Source organism: Fusarium sambucinum, chromosome IV (genome assembly GCF_050947815.1).
Source record: "Fusarium sambucinum isolate potato_lamoka chromosome IV, whole genome shotgun sequence".
Lineage (NCBI taxonomy): Eukaryota > Fungi > Ascomycota > Sordariomycetes > Hypocreales > Nectriaceae > Fusarium > Fusarium sambucinum.
In genome coordinates, this window is record NC_139291.1 from 6,858,035 (window position 1) to 6,878,202 (window position 20,168).

The 20,168-nt window shown below is 48.6% G+C and overlaps 4 protein-coding genes across 4 annotated transcripts; 2 read left to right on the forward strand and 2 right to left on the reverse strand.

The window, feature by feature from the left end:
* Nucleotides 1-428: 428 nt before the first annotated feature.
* Nucleotides 429-1,877, forward strand: FSST1_002236 (Alpha/Beta hydrolase protein; the record flags this gene model as incomplete). Its single annotated transcript, XM_083228204.1, has 1 exon — nt 429-1,877. One exon carries the CDS (start codon nt 429-431, stop codon nt 1,875-1,877), a length of 1,449 nt encoding a protein of 482 aa, XP_083092418.1.
* Nucleotides 1,878-2,104: 227 nt separating this feature from the next.
* On the reverse strand, nt 2,105-3,481 carry FSST1_002237 (uncharacterized protein; the record flags this gene model as incomplete). Its single annotated transcript, XM_083228205.1, has 3 exons — nt 2,105-2,967; nt 3,022-3,202; nt 3,254-3,481. 3 exons carry the CDS (start codon nt 3,479-3,481, stop codon nt 2,105-2,107), a joined length of 1,272 nt encoding a protein of 423 aa, XP_083092419.1.
* A 3,474-nt stretch (nt 3,482-6,955) lies between these two features.
* On the reverse strand, nt 6,956-10,315 carry FSST1_002238 (P-loop containing nucleoside triphosphate hydrolase protein; the record flags this gene model as incomplete). The annotated part of the gene is made up of 12 exons (XM_083228207.1): nt 6,956-6,990; nt 7,044-7,149; nt 7,213-7,297; nt 7,347-7,451; nt 7,499-7,726; nt 7,775-8,218; nt 8,266-8,488; nt 8,550-8,643; nt 8,758-9,225; nt 9,282-9,464; nt 9,512-9,780; nt 9,826-10,315. 12 exons carry the CDS (start codon nt 10,313-10,315, stop codon nt 6,956-6,958), a joined length of 2,730 nt encoding a protein of 909 aa, XP_083092420.1.
* A 4,610-nt stretch (nt 10,316-14,925) lies between these two features.
* Nucleotides 14,926-20,029, forward strand: FSST1_002239 (DNA-binding E3 ubiquitin-protein ligase SNT2 domain-containing protein; the record flags this gene model as incomplete). The annotated part of the gene is made up of 5 exons (XM_083228208.1): nt 14,926-14,940; nt 15,090-15,711; nt 15,775-16,258; nt 16,340-18,570; nt 18,624-20,029. The coding sequence occupies 5 exons, from the start codon at nt 14,926-14,928 to the stop codon at nt 20,027-20,029; spliced, it is 4,758 nt and encodes a 1,585-aa protein (XP_083092421.1).
* Nucleotides 20,030-20,168: the final 139 nt, after the last annotated feature.

Here is a 20,168-nt window from a genome sequence, read left to right on the forward strand (position 1 = left end):
GTTGGAATAAACCACATATTTATTAATTGGTTGATATGACTTGGAGCATATCATGGAGAACGAACTGGTAAAGAATATTTAGTATGTGTACAGTCAGTTTTCATGTCCTGCGCCTGCAATTCTGGCCGTCATGTATTTGTTCTACAATGATACGACAAGACTTTTGAAGACAATGGATCATTGCATGTTTAAGAAGAGCTTGTCATGTCAGTTTTAAACATGTTCCTCAGGAATAAAGAAGAAAAAGCTGATTACCGTCGGTATGCCTGATGTCCCTAGAAATATACCGAATTGCCTGTTTTGCCGCTGGGTTGGTAGTAACGGGCAGGTGCTCGGTTGATAAGAACTGCATGTGTCTACACGTATCAACCCCGCCACCAGTCAGGACCAATTCTATCATCAGCATCATCTTCATTCTCACCGACATCATGTCTACATCCGAAATCTTATCTATCCCTTCCGCGGAGATCATTAGCAGCAGATCCCACATCCTGCCAGGGCAATTGCATGTCACAGAGTACTTCTTCAAAGTCCCTCTCGACTATACGGATACTGAAAGCGGTATATGCACCAAGCTCTTTGCTCGCCGAGTCAGAAAGCATGATGTTCCCATCTTCCCACCCGATGACGATGATAACGAGAACAAGTCCAAGTGCGAAAATGGAGAGGCCCCCAAACCATATATGGTCTATCTCGAAGGTGGCCCTGGCTTTGGCAACCGTGAGCCACAGGACCATCCCCTTACCAGTCACGCTTTATCCAGGGGCTACCAGCTTCTTCTGCTCGATCATCGTGGCGTCGGGCTGAGTTCACCAGTCTCTGCCGAGGTTCTCAAACAGTTTTCCCCAGATGTCAAAGCACGCGCCAAGTTCCTCGGCCTCATGCGTCAAGACAACACAGTTCGTGACTGTGAGGCTGTCCGCAAGTGCCTTACCGCCTCGTGGCCTGCTTCCAAGCAGGCATGGTCCATTTTCGGACAATCTTACGGAGGCTTTGTGTCTTTATCCTACCTTTCGATGCACCCAGAGGGCCTGCGTGAAGTCTTCCTCACTGGCGGCCTGGCCCCAGTGGGCAAGGAACCTGATACAGTGTATGAGGCTACTTTTCGCAGGGTCGTGGAACGCAACGAGCAGTACTATGAGAAATTCCCAGAAGATATAGAAAATGTTCGTCAAATTGCTGGTTTCATTGAAAGTCAAGGAGGAGAAATCCCATTACCTTCAGGAGGTGTCCTTACAGTCCCCCGTCTCTTGACTCTAGGCATCTCCTTTGGAGGACACGGAGGCTTTGATTCAGTCCACTCAACAATTCTGACATTGAAAACCTCTTTGGACTTCTTCGGTTTTTTTACCAGGGCATCTCTAGTACCGCTGGAGGGCTGGACCCCATTTGATACTAATATCATTTATGCTATTCTCCACGAGGCCATCTATTGTGATGGTCCTGGCGTGGTATCGCGCTGGTCAGCAAATAACGTTGGGAAATCTCTCAAATCCTTTGGCTGGCTAAACAGCGACTTCTCTACTGCTTCGACTAGCGGGCCCCTTTACTTTTCTGGTGAAATGATCTTTCCTTTTCACTTCGACACATACCCAGAGCTCCAAATGCTTCGTGAGGAGGCTGAACTGATAGCCAATCGCGATGACTGGCCTGCGCTGTACGACCAGGAGAAGCTCCGCAAGAACAAAGTTCCAGTGTATGCTGCATCATACGTTGAGGACATGTATGTCGACTATAACTTTGCCAGAGACACGGCCAAGCTGGTCAAGGGTACAAAGACCTTCGAGACGAACGTCATGTACCACTCAGCTTTGAGGGCAAAAGCAGATGATGTTTTGCATCAGCTTTTTAGCCTGAGAGACGATGTTATTGATTAGATGGTATATACGGCTGCACACAACTAGGACAAATGTCTCTACCACGAATGAATAATGACTTGACGGACACGGAACTTATTCCCCCTGAGAAATCATAACCTCTGACGCCCCCACGGTTGCCTTTGTTTTATCGTGACCCTCAAACTCTCCTTTTGCCCTTAACCGTGCCAGCACATATGGCCAAAGGCCCATTTCGATTTGAATTTGAAACATTAAACATACCACAACTAGTGGCGACGGTTGGGCCGACTATGCGCAGGTGGACGTCGCCCTAGATGTTGCAGCTCGTCCTCGTAGGCTGAAGTATGAGTGGCCTCCATCGAAGGCAGATCCGCCATTGGCTGAGAATGCCTCATCACCGTTTCTCTCAAGATAGTAGCAGCCAACTCCGGATTGCTCACTAAGAACTCACTCGTTTCCTCAGGATAGCGCTTCCACAACAGTGGTTGCAGAAAGCCTACACGTGCCATCACCATCTTGAGCAGCTCATCCACCTCTGGGACGCTGCGATAGAGTTTCCTGCATAGATGCATCATATCCGGCTGTGCGGCATCCCAGCCTGCCGTCTCGAGCATATCGACACATGAGCGCATCACAGTCTTTCGGAAGTCATCCATGAGGAAGCGGTTGGCGCAGATGTAGACGTCGAGATGAAGCTCATATGCCAGAAACCACGTCCGTAGATCCTCACCTGTGATACGCTCAGGCAGTCCTTGCAGAGATGGAATTGTAGCCATCGCAGGAGGGAGCATGGCCCCAGGAGGTGGCATACCACGCCTGGGCCCTCCTCGAACATAAGGCAAAGGCACAGGGATGTTGACGTCGCGAGACCGATTGGCGCCGCACTGCCAACACCTTGTGAAATCACGCCTTGCAAGGCACCGAGGGCAAGGACATCCAGGCCGGTGGTGGCCTGGTTGTTTATCCTGACCCTCGTCAAGGTCAGCAGCTCTGGCTTGTCGCCGACGCCGACGGCGCCATGAAGAATTCGATGTCCCTGAGCTAGAACTGCTGCTTGATGAGCTCGAATCTGAAGCTTCCGCTTGTTCTGAGGCTACTTCAACCCCTTTGCCTTTATCGACATCGGGCTCTGCTTGTGAATGAGCAATTGAGCTTGGAAGGTAAAGCGAATCTTTTAACTCACCCAGTACACTCGCTGCTGGTCTAATAGGTTCAAAAGTGCCTTCGTACAAAAATGCAACTAAGAAATGAAAGATTGCGGGATCCTCTTCCGGCAAGTCAATGATTTGTTCGCTGGCTTCCCTGAAATTCCCGCAAAGAGCTTTCTGAAACCACCCGGCCTGAAGAAGGATGTCTTTGTGGACCTTAAATCAACTGTCAGCTTCATGAATCTTGAACTGGCGGCTTTCACGTACGTAGAATGTTTGGATATTATTTATAGGACCGACCCGTATTGGTATAGGCGGACAGGCATACCGTCCATCTGCTGAACTGACCCAGAGATCCTCTGTCGTGCTGGGAACTTTGGCCGCTGTCTCATCCTGGTAGTGTGTTTGTATCACGATGGGTGGAGGGACGCCCATAGCATCAGCGGGAGTATGCGCTGTGATTGCTGAACCAGCAGAGGCAGCATTTTCCGCCATAACAACTTTATTAGAATTGTCCGATTTATGGAAAGGAGTCTATTGAAGGTGGAAATAAAGATATCTCATGCGAGCGCGTGAGAAACGCGAAACGAGACCTTGGAGATGTTCATCATACGAATTGTAGTCGGAGCAGGAAATAGGCAGGCAGGCAGACAGGCATAGCATTGACTACACACACGCAGACCATTCCATAGGTATTGGCTAGAAACAGCCAACGGTATGTCAAACATGTGGGTGGGCGATGGCTACCAATTGCAAGCTGCGGCCCCCCAACCTTTTGGTTCTCTTCTGTGCAGAATAAGCAAGGCGCAGACGACCTGCAGCGGTACAAGCGCTTGGCTGAGATAAGACAAAACTGACTTAGTAATTTCCTCTCATCTGTCACCAGCGCTAATTTTCTGACACCTAGGTACTAAGTTAATTCCTTATTACCTTTTTCGAGACCTCATCGAGGCTTGATCATACGGATTGTCTGGCTGAGACCTTTTTGGGCAAATTTAGATTATGTATTTTTGTTATAAACTGATTCATCTCATGTAACTCGGAAGTCTGTGTGGGTGGAAACATAGTCTGTTTCTGAGACTGCATAGAGTGAAGTGACATTCTAGGCCCATGGATTGCCTTCTAGGAATACAAGAATATAAAGAAAAAAACTTGATAGACCCTTTTGTTCCCTTTGATTCTGTGTAAACTGGATAGATGCCTAAGTCTCCCAAACACAATCGTTATTTTTAACCACAAAGTAAATATTGCAGGTGCCAAACTGCCTTGCAAGTCGGTTCAATAAAACCCGTACAAATCAGAGCATTTACAGGTACATACATTTTGACACCCAGCAGCTGTTTCTACCGAACTGTAGGAAGCAGCAGAAAACATCCTTCTCTAGGAGAAACTCGGTGTAAGTTCTCCCTAGAACATAATTTGATCAAGCCAATCCTTCCTTTAGTTGCAAGGAGAGAAAACTACCACATAACTGTTGGCCTGTCTACCTAAAGCTGTTTAGACTGATACAAACGAGAAGACTTGAGTTTGATGATTCCTTCCTACTGTTTCCGTACTGACTAGTCTACATGCCTGGCAAACCAGTGACATTTTGTTGGTATTCTTGCTTGAGTCGTTGATTGTCTGAACTCAACAATTGGCCAAGCAAACAAATTTGCTAGATACAATATATTTTTAATGAAGTCCAGTAGCAATTTGAAACTTTATCGGCGGCAAGCAGTGCTGATTGCCTGGCAGACGCGTGAATAACTATCGATTCACTGGCAGGCAGCTGGCAAACATCTTGGACGGACTTCTCACTTTCATCTTATATCGTCCCCATCTCACCCCCTTTCTCTTTCTCTCCCCTCTTCCTCACAAGTCGACCATCAACAGCTTTATACACACATCAATACCTTTGACAAGTTACAATTACGCACTTGAGAGGCAACGCGATGCTGGCTGAAGAGTCTAGCGACATCTCTACCAAAGAACACACACACTCACACACACACATATATATATCCTCGCTATCGATGCTAGATTATGCGGCAAGTCTTATGCTCCTCCCTTACCCCCCCTCTGTTCGAGGCACGAGCAAAATGAGCCGCGGGAAGCATGAGAGATGAAATTCTTTAGTCAATTTATGACTTTAGAATAGACTCTTAAGTTATTTATTTATATACCCTAAAGCTTAGAGGCCAGCTTTCCTACTACCCTCGCCAGTCTTCTTCCTCTTGACAAATAGCTAACCTTGCTAATAGACGGCTGCAGGAGTAGTGTTATGCCGAGAGAAAAGCGCGAACGCTTATGGAGAAGTTTCACAATCAGGAACATTATAAAGCCACAACCAAAACAAACCAGGCCTCAGCGGCAGAAATCCTACAACGATCCATATAAAATGGACTTCCAACGTAGACTACGAACGAATATTCCATGAAAACAACCGAAACTTCGGGTTGGACGCTTTATCCCAAATGGGAAACATCTGATTGAAGTGGCGATTATCGACCTGGATACAAACCAGGCCGTTATCAATGCACTGTTGAATTAAGAACACATCAGTCATGACATGCTAAAAGAAAGAGTCATCGGCTGACTTCACCTTCATAAGCATGATGCCTATAAAACGAGTATTTGCCAAGGAACGCGGGGTGTCAACAGGAATGACTCAACAACATTGATATATAACCTCTTCGAGAAGATGGGAAAACATCTTCTCCCAGATCTCAGCTCGTGCTTGCCTCTTACTCTGCTATGGAGGAGCAATATCAAGAGGCAGTGCCCTGATAAGAATGTTTATTTGAAACTGGGCGCATCAAGTACGTTCACCATGGCATTGGAGAAAAAGCACAAGTGCACACACTCAGGTTGCGATTATACCCATGCCATACCTCGCGAGCCACAGTACCATATCGACGCAAAGCACAATGGCATAATATGGCCATACCTCAGAGAGACCGACTTGGGATGTATATCTCGATTTCAACACCTGGATTACGCAAAAAACACATGCCAGTGTTATCCACAATGGAGAGAGACGTCCATGTGATATTTATGGCAAGGAATACAGAACTCTCAGGGGTTAAGCATCAGAGATGAAATTTCTTGGTTAATTTATGGCTTTAGAATAGACCCTTAGGGTATTTGTTTTTATACTATAGAACTTAGAATATATACTCTTGGTCAGCATCTTTCTGTCCATGAGAAGGCTGACATAGACTGGCCAAAGGCCTCGCTAGTAATAGAAATGATGATGTCCAAGCCTAGTAAATGCAAAGAATGAAAGACAGAAGCAGACGGAAGACACAAACAAATGGTAGACCCTAAATACTACGTCTTACGCCTTTGTAGATAATGGCCGCAAGAGAGTGGTGTTCGTACTCGAGAGGAGTGAGTCCTATGATTCGGGATCTTGGAGAGCGAGCAGTGAATCACCTCGACCTCAGTGACTAAACACTCAAGGCGCTAAATAGAAAAATGGTTTCGTTGGCCGCTATTTATAAAATTGGGTAGGAATAGTAATTACTGTTTGTCAAAACAGACATGCCCAGAGAGTCTGATACGCGGCTTCTATTGAACTGGCCTTAAGACAACCAGGTGAGTTAGTATTACTACATCTAACATCAGGAGATAACAGGCCGCTATGCAGGGATGCTCGATCGGATAGCTTATTCTGTTCTGATCAAGCCTCAGATAAAATAGCAACTGCAGTGATTTCATGTCCGAGACCAGCCCGTCGTCTCTTAGCACAAGATGCGGCGATACCAACTCTTAGCAGTTTATTCCAAATGTTAAGGCATACACTTTTTTCCGGCTCTGAATTCTAGATCATTCGTCATACTGTCATATGCAGTCATCTATCACACGCCTGTATTTGACCGGCTCAACCCAGAACTGCAGGCTTATCTTTTATAGGTTCTATTTTCAGCCAGGAAAAACGAGAAACCAGCCTCATTACGGTTCACCTATGCACTCTCCTAATACAAGCTACTCCTCGTCTATCTCCGCCTGCATTTGCACTTCTTTGAGAAAAAAACGTTAGTCTACTGAGCAAAGAAACAGGTGATTGACTTACTCCAGATCTTGCTTGCGGAGTCAGCTATGACCTTTGCCTTGACGAGTAGCTTCTCTTCGTATTTCTCGTTGTCCTTTCCTTTAAGACGGATTTTATTAGGTTGTGCCTGAGCAAATTAGCATTTCTAAGTTGATGGTATCAATGTTGGTAGTTGTTTTGAGATACTGACCTGCATCAATATGGGCAGTAGCTCTGTAGGATCTGCATTTGCGATTGTTGCTACTGTACGAAAACCGTTCTCCCAGAATACGCGTCTGCGACATGTTAGCAACGCTGACTACCATTAAAGCAAGGCGCACTTACGCTGTCCGGCTTTTGATGAAGGGAATCTTCGCCAAAGCTAGCAGGTCAGCTCTTGCACCAGCCACGAGTCGATCAGAAAAATGGTCAAGAGCTGCGGCCATCACCCTATAATCATGTTAGCGACGCAACTGAGAAAGTCTAAGGTGACGCACCCCCAGCTCATTTGTTCACAGAACTTGATCATTCCAGCAGCAAAACCCTGACAAGTCTGTGAAAGGTTTTGGACCATTCCACGAGGGACGTCGTATTTGCGTGCTACAACATGGATGGGCACCTCATTACAAAGATCACGTAACTGAAGAGCCAGGTAAAAGCGTCGATGCACTCGAGCTATCTGCTTTTCTTCTGGAGTGGTCTCTCGAAGCGTGGCCCCTTGAGCCCTTGTTGACTATTAGTATGAATGTTGCGCCATTGGAGGCTGAACTTACAACTTGAGAATTGTCGTAGGCTTGATACCTAGAAGGCGCAAAACCCGCAAACCACTTTCATCTAAGCCTTCCATTTCGTTTCGGAATACCTGCCAGTTTACCATGACGCCAGACTCCTGGACAGGAGTGAATGTGTATAGTATGTGCATTTCGCCATCCATGACAAACGCCTGGAGAGCTCGGCTAAGTTCATCATGGACGAACACACCGTCATCCGGGTCGATGGCCGAGGCCACAATTGCCCTACCCAATTGTGTCGCTGTGAACATCGATAAAGAGTCTTGAGTGACGAAGCCCATGGATTCTATTTCCTTCAGGCTTGAGGCTATGCATTTCTTGACAAACTGGGCGTCATGAGTGTGGCTCAATAGTGATTTCGAGAAGTAATCCGAGATGGCTTCGTAGCTTGTTGCCAGACGAATAGATATAACCTCCAGCAGAGCACTGATCATGTTAGCTAGAGACAGATATTAGTACAGGCAAGGACTCACCGTTGAATACGTCGGTTCTCAGTATTCAAGCAGCTCGCGACTGGGGGCAACTCGGCGTTCATGAGCTCTACAACCTGCTCGAGATCGTTCTCTCTACAGCAAAGGTATGTTTCGCCAATGGGTGCCTTGCCTTGTCTTCCTGCACGCCCTCGCATTTGCCTTAGCATAGATGGACCGACAAAGTCCCGGCCCATTCGGCAGTTATGAAGAATCACTCTTCTTGCTGGCCTGTGCCTGTTAGCAAGGATCTTAGTATTCAAAGGGATAGACTTGCAGATTAATACCAGCCGCCAGACTACATGTGGCGACGCAAACGAGCAATGTTCCAGCATCGTACGCCGCCGCGACGAGATCCCTCTCTTCAGTCGTTAAACCAGCCTATGCCGTTAGAGATGTTTATAAGACTTGTACTGAAGTTGACTTACGTCTATTGCGGTTAGTATTGGATTCGGACATTGTGAATAGACTGTTTCACTTACGGTGAAAGGCGACGCCATAAAGTACAGTCTCTTCTAACACAGGATCAAGTCCGGTGCTGAGACTTCGTAGCTCTCCTAGTAGATCCATTCTTCTGTCCACAACATCAATCCTAAGTTCGTGCGGTGCAGGCATGGCTCGACTAATCCACCGTGCATCCGACTCGCACATACCACGGCTCCCAGCAAAAATAAGGGCTCCGAAGCCAGCAATAGCAGTTTCGCAAGCCAATGTCACTACCGCGTTTAACACTGGGTCGCGCAGTTCCTTGTGAGTAGAAGGCTCGATCCGTCGAATGGGTTTCGTCTGTGCCTGTGTTTGTGTAGTCCGACTATTGAGCTGTGCTGCTGTCTTGATGAGACTGCTTGTAGACCCTGCGGGATAAATGTTGCCGTCATACACGAGATGTTCCTCAATGGGAACTGGTCGATACCGAGTTTCGTAACAGTGTCCATTGATCCACTTAGCCATCATGTCCATGTTCTGCTTCTATGTTAGAAAATGCGAGAGGTATGATGGAAGCTAGTGATCAGACGTACCGGAAGAGTAGCACTCATGCCAACGATTTGCACAGGCTGTTCAAGGCTGAGCAATTTGGTTGCCATGAGTTCCAGCAGGTACCCTCGGTGATCATCATCAATCATATGTAGCTCATCAAGCACAACCGCGCGAAGTTTAGAGATGGAACAATCATCAATGGCCGTATTCACGAGTGCATTTGCCTTGGAATTGTCAATAGGGTTCCAGCAAGGAGATCATCTAAACCAACCTTCTCTAGTGTGCATACACCGATGTCAAAGTCGGCCCAAGTCGCTCGAACTTTCCCACCGCCAAAGAAACCCACGACACGGACTGCATTTTCATCAGCCCGTCGACGCCAGATGCGCTTGTCATCATCGATAGCTGTATCAGGAGTAAAGTGCAACCCTTGTACCACATTGCGAAGCCAGCGGACTTTCTCTTGAACCAATGCAACATATGGCAATACAAGAAGGGCTTTTGTCCCCTTTTCTTGTAATATTCTCTTGAGCATAAGCACTGGATGTGTCAGTCAAGCTCACACAATACCATTTTCGGTCTCACCATCAGCCACAAGGGATTTGCCACCACCGGTCGGAGCACAATATACAAGGTTTTTCTCCCCTGTCAGGAGTCCGGGCCCTTTGAGGCATGATTTCTGCCATGGGTATATTTGTTTTATGCCAAGCGAAGCAAAATTATCAACCATTTGCCGTGGTAATTCATATGAAGGATGGCTTAAATCGAGCTCGGGGTCACGAGAAGCAGTTGGGGTTGCAGCTATAGCTACTCTCTGAGAATATTCAGAGGGCCCGACTCGCTCGTCTAGACGAACAATGCGGCTCGCCGAGATTCTAGGAGGAGCTGAGGGAAGGCTGGAGGCTCTTTGGAATTGAACTGTGGTACGAGATGCAGGCGGAACTGTTCTATGTTCATCCCCTGTAGTCGAAAAGCTCCTTTTGTGTCCAGCGATAGAAGTTGTAGCGAAGGCAGTCTTATTTTCATGCGTTGTTTGGACACTGGTTGTGTGCATCAAACCTCGCATGCTCTTCATGGTCAAAAAATGAAAGGGGACAAGATGAAGAAGAAAGAAATCGTATCCGTACAAAAAGCCAATAAAGAAAGAAAGAGAAAAAAACAGCAATTAAACCTCCAAGTCCATAACTCTTTGTTTGTAAAGTCACCACAAATTTAACGTGACTCGCGTGTCTCGACGTGTCGGGAAGAACAGGCAACAGACGCGATGTCACGTGTAACTTAGACGGAACGCGGGGGCTGAAGGTGAAGGGTGTTCCTGACGATTGTGCCCCGCGACAAGATGAGGGACGATGATTGGTCACTGGGTCCTGTACTGTTTCCCATCAACCGCCTACGGCAGGTGGCATAAACCTGACCTGCCTACCTTCCCTGCTGGGCCTGCCTCTTCCATTCAGTGTTCCTACGTTAGTGCCCCTGTTTCCGTTAATTCGCATCAATAAACTTGAAATTATTTCCACCCCATTTTTAGGAGATACCTACAGAGTACTCCTTGGTCTATTTACTTGTGTCATTTATTGACGATAGATGTTATCGGTCCTATTTTACTTCAGAACTGCGGTATCCCCCCCGAGAACTCTGATAGCATTCGGGCGCAGGTTGATTATTCGACAATTGTACCCTCTCTGCACATTCCCAGCCTGTCCATAACCTTGCATCTCGTGTGCGCCACTCCCTCTTTGGGCCCAGATTTAGTACCTACGGGTATACATGTGTACCATCGCTGTCTGCTACATAGCAAAAAGTTCGATATGATTTTGGGAGGACAAATACGCTGTTGAAACGCGTCTAAGGATTAATTGAGTTGATCGACATCAATCTCTTGTTATTTTTGGCGTATTTTCCATTCACCGAGTTGTTGTGTTGTTTCGTATTGTCTGTACCAAGTCTCGAGTGTCGTTGACCACCGTTCCCCTACAGTCGGGTCGGGTGTTTAGCCCCACGACCCTTTCCAATCACCTACCAGCCCAGTACGTTCTTTTTTTTTCGGAGGGGCTACTACATAGTAAGTTAATTGGCTTGGGGGCGTGCCTTGTCCGATCCGTCTATGGAATCTTGATTCGACGACCACTTGACAACACCGTGCAGCAGCAGCAACAGAATAAAGAGCAGCATCAGCATCGCTTCCATCTACCTGCAGCCCCGAGGCCTTGGCTACCAACACTAACCCGGCTGTCATGTACTTCCTAATCTTATTTGTTCTTTTCTTCTACCGCCGAATTTGATAATCTGCACCATAAAGGTCGAATCCATACTGTGCCACCCTAACGTCTTTTTTTTCTTGCCTATCGCCAGATCGGCCGGCTCATTTCGCGCGACGGGTCGTGATTCAGACCAGACCATCACCGAGACATTTCTGTCGTTTCAATTTCGGCGTGGCCTATTATCTGGGTATGGGTCAAACTTGGCCAGCCCTCCATGCTAAAAGCACAGGCTGCGGTACTGCAGCACCTCTATGTTATTTTATTCCAGGCACATGGGAGCCTCACAAAGAACATGATACGTACCCCAACTTGTGGCTTTGGTCTGAGTGCGAGAAGAAAAAAAGGACAGCCACTTTCTCAGACAATCGGATATCCACTGGCATGTGTGGCCAAGACTAACTTTGATAAACAGGTCACAGATTCAAGGTGACAGGTTCTACTTGAGATTGCCGTAATGATGCCAGCACTTGGTAAATTGTAACAGCAAGAGTTGAGACATTCACGTCCGATATGGTAAGCTGCTAAAGCAAACTCGACATGGGCCAGACGGGAAAAAGCCAGTCGAGTCCCAAACAAGGGGGGTCTGAGCCCACCATCCGTCATTAAAATCATTTACGTATCCAACTATCTCTGATAAGTACTTGTTCTGGTGCAAACCAGGCTTGTCATCGCCAGTGTAGGCCTGAGGAAGAACCCGAACAGAACAGCAAAGAATCCAAAGACACCAGCGCTCGTTTCTGCCTCTCTCTCTTTCTCTCACACACTCCCGAGGTCAGATCCTTGTCAATTACAGTACGTACCTCGATGGATCCGCTGCAGGGCATCATCTCTGGGCAAGCAACCTTCTGTCCATCCAACCGGAGCCCCGGCCATGTTTGTGGAGCTGAGAAGGTTCACTACACCAGCAGCTTATCCTTAGCCCTATTGCCGACTCCCTCTCGTCAGCTCCCCCCAACTTTGAGGACCTCAACATCATCACCGCACATTCGTTTTTTTTTCTGGTGCGAAATTGATGGGCCTAGGTCTAGCTGGGATTGCCGATGGGTGAAATGTTTATCGGCACTAGTAGTGTTACTCTATTCGCTAGAATTGGTACCAGCTGACTGAGCTGCCTTTTGCCAGTATTAGACAGCACCCTCCTTGTAGTAATCTTGATCAACTATTTTAATGCAATTTTGACCGATCCATTGTGCCAGTCCGGATATCTCAACGTCGCTGGCTCTATTGAGTCAAGACGCCATGTCATGATGGTGGAGAGGCAGGAAACAGCTAGTTAGTCGCATCATCAAAACAAGAAAATGTGGTGATTTGGATCAAGGGGTCTATTATTGACGGTGTTGTGCTGTCAAACATGGAAAATCGTCGTTTCGCACATTGCTCCTTGTCGCGCAGCAGGGCGATATACTCCGTACTCTAGACAGGGTTAATTATACTGGCCCCTTCCACGAGTACCTAAGGTTATATCCAATATGGATGTACATTGGATCCATGAAGCCATAAACTTACTACGAGCAAGCTCCGAAAAGACATGTCAACAAATCTGTCGTACCGGAAATGACGCGAGATATGAGACTCTGTGGCTACTGGAGCCTGCGGTGACCCGAATGAAGAGAACTCCTGGTTGAGTGAGGTGAATGATGCATCGTATATGTCACTGGCTTGACAATAGTTTATAAGCTAGATGCACAGCGTTTACAAACATTCAGAAGAGGGGAATAAGAGTATTTTACGGTGGGAATATGACTCAACGTCAATAAGCTTGCAGTTATATCATCATGGCTTCTCAGGTGCAAAGTGCGGCCTTCATACCCGGCGATGAGTCTGTAAACATTCGTGGGATTGAGTCGGCGGCGGGAAGGGAGGGTGCAAGGGTGTAGGAGATGCAACGGGAAATGCGGATGACTTGGCACCCCATGCTCTCTAATAAGCTCCATGCTCTTCCAAACTCACGTTCTTGTGACAAACTCTTGTACCATCTCGTTTCTTCGCAATACGGTACAGAACTCTACCCAAAACCGAAACGCAACCTTCGCTCAGGCAAATTTGGATTATAAAGTTTCAACGGAATTCTGCAGGGTGACTTTGGAACCATGTCATGGTACGTATTACTAGAACGTCGATCTGGTCGTTGGTGAATGGTGAGCAGGCTGGTCATGCCTGAGACTGCATGGGACAATAATGTATAGGAGAGACAAAAGGGTTGTCGAACCGAATTGAGCGAGAGAACATTAAAGTAAGGTAGAGAGTGCTGTGTAGAGTGGGAGAGTTATTGCTGGACAGAGATGTCCTCGAAAAGTCTGCACCTTTATCTCCGGCAACAAGGGCAATGATGGCACAGACAAATCGAGGTGAGCAAAAACGAGACAAGGTTCCATCACTCATTCATCCATTTACGCATAGGTATACCGTCTACATCATTTGCCCGACTGTTTCTAGTTACCTGGGTAGCCACAAGTACACCTGGCTTACCTGCCTGTCTGCTTAATTTTGGATGCTTCTTACACCGATTCACTCGAGTTTGCATGTGCGGTCTCGGTAAGATAATTTGTAGATATCTGCTTTGAATGTTCTTGATTTAAGTAGTTACATAGGCAGTGAATAGTTCTGCTTTGCCGACCCCAGCTTCGACAGTCTTGTAGGCCCTAAATTAGATTTTCCCACCAAAAAAAGGTGACTTGACGTCTCGACCAGACCGAATCAAACCAATACCATCTATTGTGACCCGGCCTCGTAGTGGTTCTGAATCTCCCCCCAGGCATGGCCTGCTCTTCTCTTTGTGGGAGGACCCGTGGACCCATAGACACGCCTCAGAGTTGGGTTGAGATCCGTCGGCTCGTCAGTGCTGCGAGACCCAGATGGACCCCCGTGGAGACTTGAAGTAACGCTGATGACCAGGGTGCTGGATGTAGAAACTGTGTTGACATTTATCGTGCCTGGGGTGCAAGATAGGTTTTCTTGGGTGCTCATCAGCCGCCACCTGATTAGTGGCTACCTGCTCGCTACAAGCTCGGCTCTAAAACAACCCCTGCCGTGCACTATAATCAGAGTGGATGCATCGACCAGGCCAGGGCCGCCGCCTCGGGGTGCCAGTGCCAGGACGTTTCTTCTCCCAGCACCTGGGAATCATGCCTCTTCCTCCTTCTTAACCTTACTTACTCCATCCTTCAGAGTAGTAAAATATCTATCTCGAGCTTCTAGCTCTATTCGCTTTTCCACAGCCGGGACGGATTTGTTTCATCTCGAGCTATTTTCATCTCGTCTCTTATATCACTGTTAGAGCTCTATACCTTACACGCCTCGCACTCTTGCCCACCTGGGCTATTTCATCCTCGCAGCTTCCACCATCAAGCCATCACCTCGGGCATGCCTTCATACGCGATTCACCACATCTCATCGTTGCGCAAGTGATTCTCTGCTGGATGTCATGGCACAACAAAATGTGAGTTGAATGTCTATTCCCTTTAACGAAAACCTTCACTCTCTTTCTCCCCACTATACTTTTTTATGTTTATAGCTTGGGCTCTCATTTCACCTTCAACCTGTGAGGTTGTGGGCGCGATTGGACCTTATTTCTAACACAAAACTCAGGACTCCAAAGTCTCAGACCCAGACGCTCAATCTGTTTCCGACCCAATGACTACTCAATCAGGTTTGGATAGCGCGGCCAAGGATGCCAGCGCAGATGCAGCTTCTGGGTACGGCACTCGTTCTCGCAATAGGAACGGCTCATCGCGTATCAACTATGCTGAGGATAGGGACATTGATGCCGATGTTTATGATTATTATCATGACAAAAAAGACGGTGACTCCAAAAAGACGTCCCGTCAGTCCAGCGCTGCTGTGAACAGTGATGCGCCTCGTGGCGGTGCCAGCTCGCGCAAGGCTATCGTCGACGAGTCAAAGCCAGCGCAATCTGTAAATACCCCCAAGGAGCAGCAATCGGGCAGCTCAAACAATGTTTCTACCACGACACAGCCACCGGCTGCTTCTTCCCAGCCTACACGGAAACGCAAGGTTGCAAGCACTTCAGCAGGTTCCACTAACCAAGCGACATCAACTACCAGCAACACAACAAAAAAAGCAACGACATCCGGAGCAGCTGCCGGCATTTCGTGGCCTGAAACTAATATGTTGACTTTTGAAAACTGCAAAGGACAACCTGTTGATGGCAAGATGACAGCCGACGATGGCACGGTGTTGGAGCCAAATGGTAACGTCTTGAAAAAAGTCCACCAGAAATTCAAATTGAACGTAGCTAATCTGGCAATTGCAGATCATGTGTACCTTGTCTGTGAGCCACCTGGGGAACCCTATTATTTGGGCCGCATCATGGAATTTCTTCATGTCCAGAATGACAATAGCAGACATGTGGAGGCAATCCGCATAAACTGGTACTACCGACCAAAAGATATTGGCCGAAAATCCACAGACACACGTATGGTCTTTGCGACCATGCATTCCGACATCAGCCCGTTGACTGCGCTTCGCGGGAAATGTCAGATTCACCATAAAGCTGAGATTTCAAACATGGATGCCTATCGCAAGACGTCCGACAGCTTTTGGTACGACAAATTGTATGATCGGTATATTCAAAAGAATTACGACCTAATTCCGACGCGTTCCATTGTCAACGTTCCAGGCAACGTGAAAAAGGTGCTCGACGAACGCTGGAAATACGTGCTAGTTGAACAGGGGCGTGGCAAGGAGCTCACTAGCGCCGTTAAGCTCTGCAAGAGATGCACAGGCTATTGCGCAAGGTACGTACCATATTTGACTTACACTGCCCCACGTCCCTGTCCCACCCACGTTCAGTGGCTGACTTGATTGGCGCACTGCAGCAACGACTCAGTTGACTGTGCCGTATGCCAAAACACATATCATATGAATTGTGTGAACCCGCCTCTATTGAAAAAGCCATCCAGAGGTTTCGCATGGTCATGCGCTGCCTGCAGTCGTGCACAGGAGCGAAAACTCGAGGCTCGCAACACTCCTAATGTGAATGATCCCACCGTGGATGCCGACGATGATGAGCCAATGGACGAAGAGGACGAGGAGATGCAGGGGGTCGACACCAGCCGCACGAGTCCGGAAGAAGGAGACCATGCTCCCCATGAAGGTACTGCAGAGCAGATATACCAGGCCTCACTCTGGCCTTACCGGTACCTGGGAATGCACTGCAAGCCTGAGGACGCACTTGACTATGACGACAGAATCCATCCCCGCGCAGCTACGAGAATTGGCCCAAGGAACCAAGCGACAGTTTTGCCATGGCCAGGACAACCGGTAGAGTACGTCAAGCCGCTCGAGTTCAAGAAGAATGGAAAAAAGGACACCAAGTCAAAGGAAGCATTGGCTGCGATTGAAGCTGAAAAGATCTCACGGGTAAATCGACCAAAATGGGTACAGGACATGCCTCCTGGGTACACAGTACGAGGCGAGGATTACGACGAAGACGACCCGAATTGCACCGCAAAACCCATGTGGATACCTCCCCTAGAAGACGTCATCAAAGAGAAGGAAATCAATCAATACATGGAAAAGGCCAAGGGAATGGCCAAAGATCTTGGTTTGCCAGAACGCTCGACAAATCTCCAGGATGTTGCTGCCGATACATTATTTCACACTGGATTTGATACGAAGCGTGCCCTCAAAGCTCTTCCCGAAAAGGACAAGGCGGAATTCAAAGAGCCAGAGCTGACACCAGCAGAACAAAAGAAATTCGAGGAAGCTGTCATCAAATACGGCTCTGAGCTTTATCTCGTGAGGAAGCATGTTAAATCCATGTACTACGGCATGGTGACTCGCTACTATTATGCTTGGAAGAAATCAGAACGCGGGATGCAGGTCCTGGAAAACATGGCTGGCCGAAAGGGAAAGAAAGAGGCGAAACGAGCAGAAGCCGCCGCTAATAAGATGGCCGACGACGTTGCGGACAACGACGACGATTCCGCCTTTGATACCGAGAAGGCGAACCAGAAGAAGCGAGGATTTGTGTGTCAATTCTGCTCGACAACCTCATCCAGGCAATGGAGACGAGCCCCGAACCCTATCTCTGGCGTTGTCAACGACGGTGGTTCTAAAAATTCGAACAAGGACAAAGGTCAGGAGCGGGTGGTCGCATTGTGCCGCCGATGCGCCGAACTCTGGCGACGGTATGCTATTCGATGGGAGGACATGGAAGAAGTGGCCAAGAAAGTGGCCCAGTCGGGTGGCCGAGCTTGGAAGCGCAAGCAAGATGAAGAACTTCTCAAGGAACTGCAAGCTGCAAAGGAGATGGGCATGATGACGCCAGAACGTGCGCCAACCCCCTCGGCGACGCCAGCAGCTGTTACCAACGCACAGGAACCGCCACGGAAAAAGCTCAAGAGTGTACCCTTGGATAAGGACGCAGAAAACGGTCACTCTGATACTGCCAGCGTGGCTGGCTCTACTACATCTAAAAAGAAGGACAAGAGTGTGGAAAGAGCCGCAGCTCCTGAGATGCCAAAGCCTCGAGTTCTACCTTGTGCAGTCTGTGGTGAATTGGAACCCCAAGGAGATCAACACCTGTCATGCCGAGAATGCCGTTTGACAGTACATCGCAACTGCTACGGTGTCATGGATAATCGAAATCCTGAAAAATGGACATGCGACATGTGCTTGAACGATAAGAACCCACAGGTCTCGATTCGTTACAAATGTGTTCTATGCCCTCACGAGTACACGGAACATGATTTCGTGGAACAGCCAAGGCTGACACATCACAAAAAGAAAATGTCAGAGAAAGACCGTGAGAGAGAGCGTTTGGAGGTCCAGCAAGCTCGAAAAGCTGCCGACTTTTACCGCAAGAAGCAGGAGGACATGAATCGACCAGTCAACCCTCGGGAGCCACTCAAGAGAACCGCTGACAACAATTGGGTCCATGTTACTTGTGCTGTTTGGACCCCAGAAGTCAAATTTGGCAACGCCAAGGCATTGGAGCCCTCAGAGGGAATTCCTTCAATTCCCAGAGCCCGATACAATGAGACCTGCAAAGTCTGCGACAAGATTGAAGGGGCCTGTGTCTCTTGTCATCAGTGTCGCGCCCCGCGTAAGTTTTTGTGTCAGGATGGCTGTATTTGGATTAGCTAACCAGAACCATAGTACATGTGGAATGCGCACGACAACAGGGACATATTCTTGGGTTCGAAATTTCACCTGTGAAAGGCTCTAAGAGAGACCAGGTCAACGTTGTAACAGTCAATGGAGAGAGTGGCACCATGTCAGCGACCGTGTGGTGCAAGGAACATGCTCCTACCAAGACTACTATTCATCACATGCACGACGTTGTGGACGATTTGGGACTTAACGCTCTGCAACTCTATGTTCAAAATTTCAAGCAAGCCGACCTCACTTTGACAGGCACCGCTCGCAAGGCCAACCTCATGGCGAACGCAGCCAAACTGACCGGTACAGCTACCCAGTCTGGTCTACGAAGATCTTCAACGACTACTCTACCTACAAACCACCAACGCAACGGTGAGACGGGAGATGCTGCCTCGGATCCCAGACAACCAGGAGGGAAGGTTTGCATTACTTGTGGTGTCGATGTCAGCCCGAAATGGTACCCGATTGACAATTCACAAGAACGCGAACTCACCAATGGCCACTACGGCACACTTGGAAGCGAGGCACAGAAATTTGTGGAACAAAGGCGTTTTCAGTGTCACAAGTGTCGCAAAGCCCAGCCTACTGCAAAGACGCACCCGCCACGACCATCGCCTGCCATGCCAGACGCTTCGCCGCCCCTGGCTCACGAAGCGGCTATATCAGCCACTGCGGCACCCCCTCTGCGTAGTCCGCCACAGATGATTGCTCATCGCGAAGCGCATGCTGCCGCCTATGCTTGGCCAGCTCATGGTCATCCTCAAACAGGACCCCCAGCAATGCAAGCGCCTGCGCTTGTCGCCGATCATGCCCTTGGAGCTCGGCCACCAGCTCCTCACGCCTATGCAGCTCCACCACCTCATCGGCCGGCATACAGCGATTGGGGTCGGCCCGCGAGCCAGCAGAGCTCACCTCCTCCTCGACATATAAACGGAGGGCCCCCTCCCCCGCCTATTCATAATGCACCGCCGATGTCGAACTTGTCTTCCTTACGACCACCGCCTGTAGTCGGGCCTGTACCGCCTGCACCACCACCTGCGAGCCATCACGGCAGCCACCCTTCGTCACCGTACGCTAATGGATTACCTCTATCTCCTCGGCAATTAAATGGACCAGCACCCCCATCCCGATACGCTCATCCCTATCAACACCATGGGCGACCTGGCCCTCCAGCACACCTCCCACCACCGGGCATGGCGAATGGAGCGCCGCCTCCTCCTCCTCCTCCCCCTGTGCCGCCCAGAGATGGATATCCTCGTGACATGCACCCACAAAGACCCCCATACCCTGCTCCTGCTCCTCAAACGAGCCCGCCTGGCTCTCGAAACGGACCACCACCTCCACAGAACCGTCCAGCAAGTGGAGCAAGTGCCAGTCCTTCGCTACGAAATCTCTTATCGTAGTCTGATGGGCAGGGCAGTAAGGAAATCTGCCAATGGCAGACTCGAATCAAGGGGTGACTGGCGAATGGCCAAGGACAGTTTCATCGATATACGACTTTGATGCGCGCAACTCAGTATACTTATATACATCCCTCAGTGA